The sequence below is a fragment of the Bison bison genome, unplaced genomic scaffold, assembly GCF_000754665.1.
Source record: "Bison bison bison isolate TAMUID 2011002044 unplaced genomic scaffold, Bison_UMD1.0 scf7180017864299, whole genome shotgun sequence".
Classification (NCBI taxonomy): domain Eukaryota; kingdom Metazoa; phylum Chordata; class Mammalia; order Artiodactyla; family Bovidae; genus Bison; species Bison bison.
The window spans coordinates 4,748,354-4,754,353 of NW_011494871.1; the positions used below are offsets into that span (position 1 = coordinate 4,748,354).

Genomic DNA, 6,000 nt, shown 5'->3' on the forward strand with positions numbered 1-6,000 from the left:
CATTTCATATTTTACTGAAAGACAGTTTGAGTGGAAAGAGAACAGATTTTTATTTTTCCTCTTTTAAGAGTCCTAGTTCTGCCTTCGTGTTGTGACTCTTGAATCTTAGTGTCTCTGAGACTGATCCCCCAACTGTAAGTGACCACCGTCTGAGAAATAAATGTGAAAACATTTATGGAAATACTTGTGAATCATGTGAAATGCTTTCTAAAAAATAATTAAGCAGCTAATAGTTTTTTGTTCTGTTTTTGTTTTTGGTCAGAGATCTTTCAAAAATTATCACAGAACAGCTTGCCGAGCAGAAGGTCAAATAATTGAGGTAGAGTAGAGACTTTCCTTGGTTCTTTCAAGTAAGAATTCCATCAATGTTTTGCTTTTGGGGAGGGGGTTATTATATTTTGTAATTACATACATTTTTATTTTATCACATTTGTAGAAAAAAGTTCAGTTTAACCTATAAAGAGATTCTTTTGTAACAAAGCTGTCTCAGCTGTTTCTGTGGATATTATACATGGCACATTTTCACAATGTTTTTACCCTTCACACAGCTCTTAAAAATACACTCTTGGTAAACCTGAGGTAGTTCAGCCCAACTGTACTACCTGATGTAAGGAAACCACGGCCAGGGAAAGGAGGCGCTGTTCTCCTTGCAGGTGTAGTTAAAGAAAACCTTTCAAGTATTGCAAAACCACTTCCTGCTTGAGATCCAGAGCAGAACAATCATCTGAGGGCAGCGGAAATCAGCTGAATTCATTTTTAAAAGAGAGAAAAAGGGTTTGTTTCAGCTTTAAATATGAAAGGATAAAATAGAAGATATTTTAGGGTGTACTTTGATTTTGTGCTGTGGACCAGTGGAGGGAAGGAGAGGCAGAGGAAGATGGGAAGAAAGCAGGGTGGTGGGAAGAGCCCAGATGAAAGGATCAAAGACATGAGGCTGGCAGTAGAGTTTAGTGGCTTTGTTGTAGTTCGATTGGAAGGTACATACTCTGTCGCATCCTTCTGTTCACCTCCACTGCTGACCCAGAGGATGCTGGTCCTCTTTCCTGTTCTAGTCTGAGGTGTTAACTAGCATCTAGATAACAACTTTGTTCAGTTTGGCTGCAGGAGACCCTTCCAGAGGGCAGTTCTCTGGGCGGCCAGGGCAGAGTTACTCCATGCTCTGACTGTTCCCAAGCACCTTTAGTATCTACTTTCTTCCTCTCTTCCAATTACCGTTTAAAAATACTTCCAAAAAACTACTTGTGCCTCTCATTGGAGGTAAAATTTTACCATATCTGAAGAAATGTCTCCTTTCTTATTAGAGTTTAAAAAATAGATTATTCCAATAAAGATTTTAAAACTGAATTCATTTAGAAAGTGTGCTGATAATAGCTATTCTCTGAGTGAATTCTCTTTAATTCACTGTCATATAAAGATTAAAAGTATCAATTTATCATTGTCATTTAAAGATTAGAACTTTATCACAGTAATAATAAAGCTTATCAGTTGAGAAAAATTGATCATTCTATTTTCCCCTTCCCTATCTCTTAGGTATTTCCTAACTACCACATCTATCCTCCAACTGCACCTCACGTTGCTTATATGCAGCCAAAAGCGAATGCACCTTCCTTCTTCATGGCTGATGAACTGCGACAGGTATGCTTTCAGAGTTCAGAGTGGAAACACTTGATGTCTGTCATTCTTTAGCAAAGAACTGGAGAAACAACAGAGCTCCTTTCAAATCGTATTATTTAATTAGATATGCTGTACTGAAGCAGGTAGAGTTTATGAATTCTAATTGATGTATTTATTTAAGGAAACGTGTTTTTCAAGACAATTGCAGGTAATACAAAACATAGAATAGCTATTTAAATGGACCACCATTTTGCACCTCACATCCTGTGCATTGAAAAGCCTCTGAAGTGTGTAAAATAATTTAAATGATTTCTGATCTCTAAACAGATTTTTGCTAATATCTGTAGTTGTTAGCTAATAAATAATTTGGCCTAGAAAAGAACATTTTAAGAAAGCTCAAAATTTTCTACAAAGTAGATTTTATAAAATAATTTAATTTTGTTGTTGTTAAACAGGTATTATTTGATATGTAGGATTTTATTTTACTCTTAAATCCTCAGAAATGTTTTTATTTCAGAATATTGTTTGTGGAGTGAACTATTGACCACAGATCTAGCTGTAGGCTCTGGGTTGTGACACTGCTACTTGAAACCAGCTAGAGTTATGGGCAGGTCTACCTGGGACTGGAATTTAGACATTTTACCAGTATTGGAAATGTTATTTCATTATATTAGTATTGAAAAGTGCACATGCCAAAACTATTAATGGTTATGGTAGTCAGTTACAATAAAAAGTCCATATTTCAGAAGCTGTGTTTAGATGTAAATGAACTTATTTTCTTTTCTTAGGAGCTGATAAACAGACATTTAATAACAATGGCTCAAATTGATCAAGCTGATATGCCAGGTAAAATGCAAGTTGATTGATCCTTCCTTTTAAAGGAGAGTATAATCCTTACGTAGTCCTACAGTGTTTATGCTTTAAGCCAGCTAATTAATTACTCTTTAATGAATATATTTGTTTGAAATCTAGTTAAGAATTCCAAGATGCCATTGGTCATCTAGAGTTTTTCAAATAATTCTACATGTGACAAGATTCTAGTTTATCCAAAAAATAGGCAGTTTTAGAATTTCCACTGTGATTTATCTCACTGTGTACTAGAATGTTATCTTTTGAAACCTGACAAAGTATAGGTACTTAAGTAGGAGTGATTGTTGTAGTTATTATTGAGACTGTGGCATGCCCCTGTACTAAGGCTTTCTGTGTGTAAGTTTTTTCTTTGCAAAGCTCCTGTGGTGTACTTGCTAATATTATCACCTCTATTTCGCTTGTGAGGAAACTGAAGGTAACAGCCGGTTTAAGTAGCTTGCCTCTAAGGTCAGTGACTAGTAATTGTCTGACCAAATCAGGGTTTAAACCTATATTCTTTTTGGCTGAATTGTAGTGTTTCTCAGAGAGCATTAAAATCTCTTTCCCTAGCTTATTCTGTAAAGGCAAGATTAAATGTGGTTTATTTTAGCAAAACTTTATAAATAATACAGCAGGAATACATTTACTGTAGCAGTAGCCTCAGTATGCTGCTGCTGCTGCTAAGTCGTTTCAGTCGTGTCCGACTCTGTACGACCCCATAGATGGCAACCTACCAGGCTCCCCCGTCCCTGGGATTCTCCAGGCAAGAACACTGCAGTGGGTTGCCATTTCCTTCTCCAATGCATGAAAGTGAAAAGTGAAAGTGAAGTTGCTCAGTCATGTCTGACCCTCAGCGACCCCATGGACTGCAGCCATCCAGGCTCCTCCGTCCATGGCATTTTCCATGCAAGAGTACTGGAGTGGGGTGCCATTGCCTTCTCTGAATCTCAGTATACCTGGTTGTAATCAAGGACTCAGCACAGTCACCTGTGTATCTTCTTGACTGCTAAAGAATTCAAAGGAGTATGTCTGGTTGTTATGTTTCAAGACTGATCTTTTCCCCTTTAGATGGGCAGGAAACTTTTTTGTCATGGCCTTTGAAATGTTCATATAGAATTTTCCTTATTATCAAGCATTGTCTTTGAGGCCCTAGTCAGGGTAAAAAATAAAAAATAAATAAAATGAAGATGCTATTTACAGTAGTTTCAGAGAATAAATACCTAGAAATAAATACAATAAAAGATATGTAACATCTCAGTGAGGGAGATTTACTGCTGCTGCTGCTACTGCTGCTAAGTTGCTTCAGTCGTGTCCGACTCTGTGCAGCCCCTTAGACGGCAGCCTACCAGGCTCCCCCGTTGCTGGGATTCTCCAGGCAAGATAATGCATGAAAGTGAGGGTAAATATATAGAGTGAAATACTATACTCATGAATAGGAAGACATAATGATAATCAATTTTTGTAATCTATAGATTCAGGACAATTTTAGTCAAAGCACATGAGTTATTTTTACTCACAGTACTAACACCTGCTTCATGTTCCAAGAGTTTAATTGTTAAGGAAGGGTTCAATCCCATAAGACCACACCTGCCTCAGAGGTCAGCTGAAATGGGGTACCTAAGCTACTCAAACTTCTGTCTGGGCAACTACAAATTTGGGGGTTTCTACTGGATGCCCTCAGGTTTGGTAATAAGCTGGGATGACTCACAGAACTCGGGAAGACACTGTATGAACTATTACTGGCTTATTATAAAGGGTACAACTCAGGGAACAGCCACATGCAAGAGACATGTGGGGGCTGGGTATGGGGGTGGGGACCTCCTTGCCCTCCCCAGTGTGCCACCCTCTCAGTGCCGCATCGTGCCCACCAACTGTGAGCTCTCTGAATCCCGCTGCTGAGGAGTCTTTATGGATGTTTTGTTGTCGGGGCATGTTGGTTACATCTTTGACTCTTGGCAGTTAATTCAGTCTTCAGCTTCTCTCCCGTCCCTGGAAGGTTGGGAGATTGGCTGAAAGTTCCACTTCTAATCAAGGTTTGGTCTTTGTGTCTTTCTATTTTTTAAAATTATATTGAACATAACAGAGCTATTCATAGTATATGATAGAATTTATCAGAAAGTGAAGGTCGAAGACTCCCTGCAACACTCTGAAGATTGTGATTAGGGTTCTGGTGTGTGGGGAGGGCAGGCTTGGCTTGAGTCTGTAGTCCCTGCAGTGGTGTGGTAATGGCACTGGGCTAGACAGATTAACTACTGGAACAGGCTAGGGAGAAGTGACACAGATGGCTGGAAAGCACTGGGAAAAATGGTTTTCTTTATGGTAGAAGATTGTATTATTACAGTTGTATCATCTCAAACCACATGCAAAAACTGACTCCAGATAGATTAAGATGTCTAAAACAAAATGTGTAATATCTCTAAATGATAATGCAGAGCTTTAAAACTCATGCTATGAAATATATATGAATAAATTTAATGTTTCAGTAGGGAAAGATTTCCTATACTGGAGGCAAAGTTTGTTGACTCTTCAAATACTGATAAATTTTATTGAATTAAAGTTAAAAAAAACCCAAAGATATCTATAGTAGAGAAAAAGCTTAGAAGATGTTTACATGTTTGACAAAGAAAAGAAAATTAAAGCCACAAATTAGTAAGAGCCTTAAAAACAAAACTGAAAAGTGGCCAAAAATAGGAATAGGCATTTCAAGAAAGTGGAAATTTATACAACCAAAAATTATGAAGAAACGTTGAACATCACTGATGATTAGGGAAAGACAAATAAGATACCATTGGAAAGTTTAATATTTATAAGTGATAATCCAAATTGTTTCTAAGAGCTGAGAAACAAGAGTTGTGCTGTTACCAAAGATAAATATTTTTGAGTTCATGAAATCTAGTTCTTTTGTTGTGTTATGTCTATTTTTATTGATTGTGAGACTGGTGTGCCCTATAGAATGGACACACTATGAATCTTGACACTCTTCTAGAATACAGAGTGTTTGATATCAGTCGTTTGTGAATTTGGTTTCTTCTTTATTTCTTTGAGATCTGAGAGATTTATGAGTGTCTGCAAGCTAAAGTCATCTTCTTATGAATTACTCTAGCAGTCCCAACAGAAGTTGACAGCTACCATAGCCTGTTTCCTCTAGAACCACTGCCACCACCCAACCGGATACAGAAATCAAGTAATTTTGGATACATTACATCCTGCTACAAAGCTGTAAATAGCAAAGATGATCTGCCTTATTGCCTTCGGAGGATACATGGTAAGGAAGATAATTTATCCTCTTTTAGGAGCATATTATTGAGGCTGAGATTATTCAGATATTCCTGAATGAGTTTTTTTAATTAACATGAATTTAAAGGATAATAAATACATTTATCGTTTCATTTGGAAATTAGTATCTCATAAGGGATATATTCAGTACCCCACTCCAGTACTCTTGCCTGGCAAATCCCATGGATGGAGGAGCCTGGAAGGCTGCAGTCCATGGGGTCGCTAAGAGTCGGACACGACTGAGTGACTTCACTTTCACTT

At 37.6% G+C, this 6,000-nt stretch overlaps 1 protein-coding gene across 10 annotated transcripts in view; it reads left to right on the forward strand.

Moving 5' to 3' along the window:
- Positions 1 to 6,000, forward strand: part of PAN3 (PAN3 poly(A) specific ribonuclease subunit) — a 122,030-nt gene that overhangs the window by 90,869 nt on the left and 25,161 nt on the right. For 7 of the 10 annotated variants that reach the window (XM_010851224.1, XM_010851222.1, XM_010851230.1 and 4 more), the window contains 4 exons: positions 263 to 319; positions 1,531 to 1,635; positions 2,403 to 2,460; positions 5,567 to 5,728. In XM_010851224.1, the coding sequence (XP_010849526.1) occupies positions 263 to 319; positions 1,531 to 1,635; positions 2,403 to 2,460; positions 5,567 to 5,728 (382 nt within the window). The remainder of the gene's footprint in view (positions 1 to 262; positions 320 to 1,530; positions 1,636 to 2,402; positions 2,461 to 5,566; positions 5,729 to 6,000) is intronic. The other 3 variants (XM_010851223.1, XM_010851228.1, XM_010851227.1) reach the window with 1 other exon arrangement.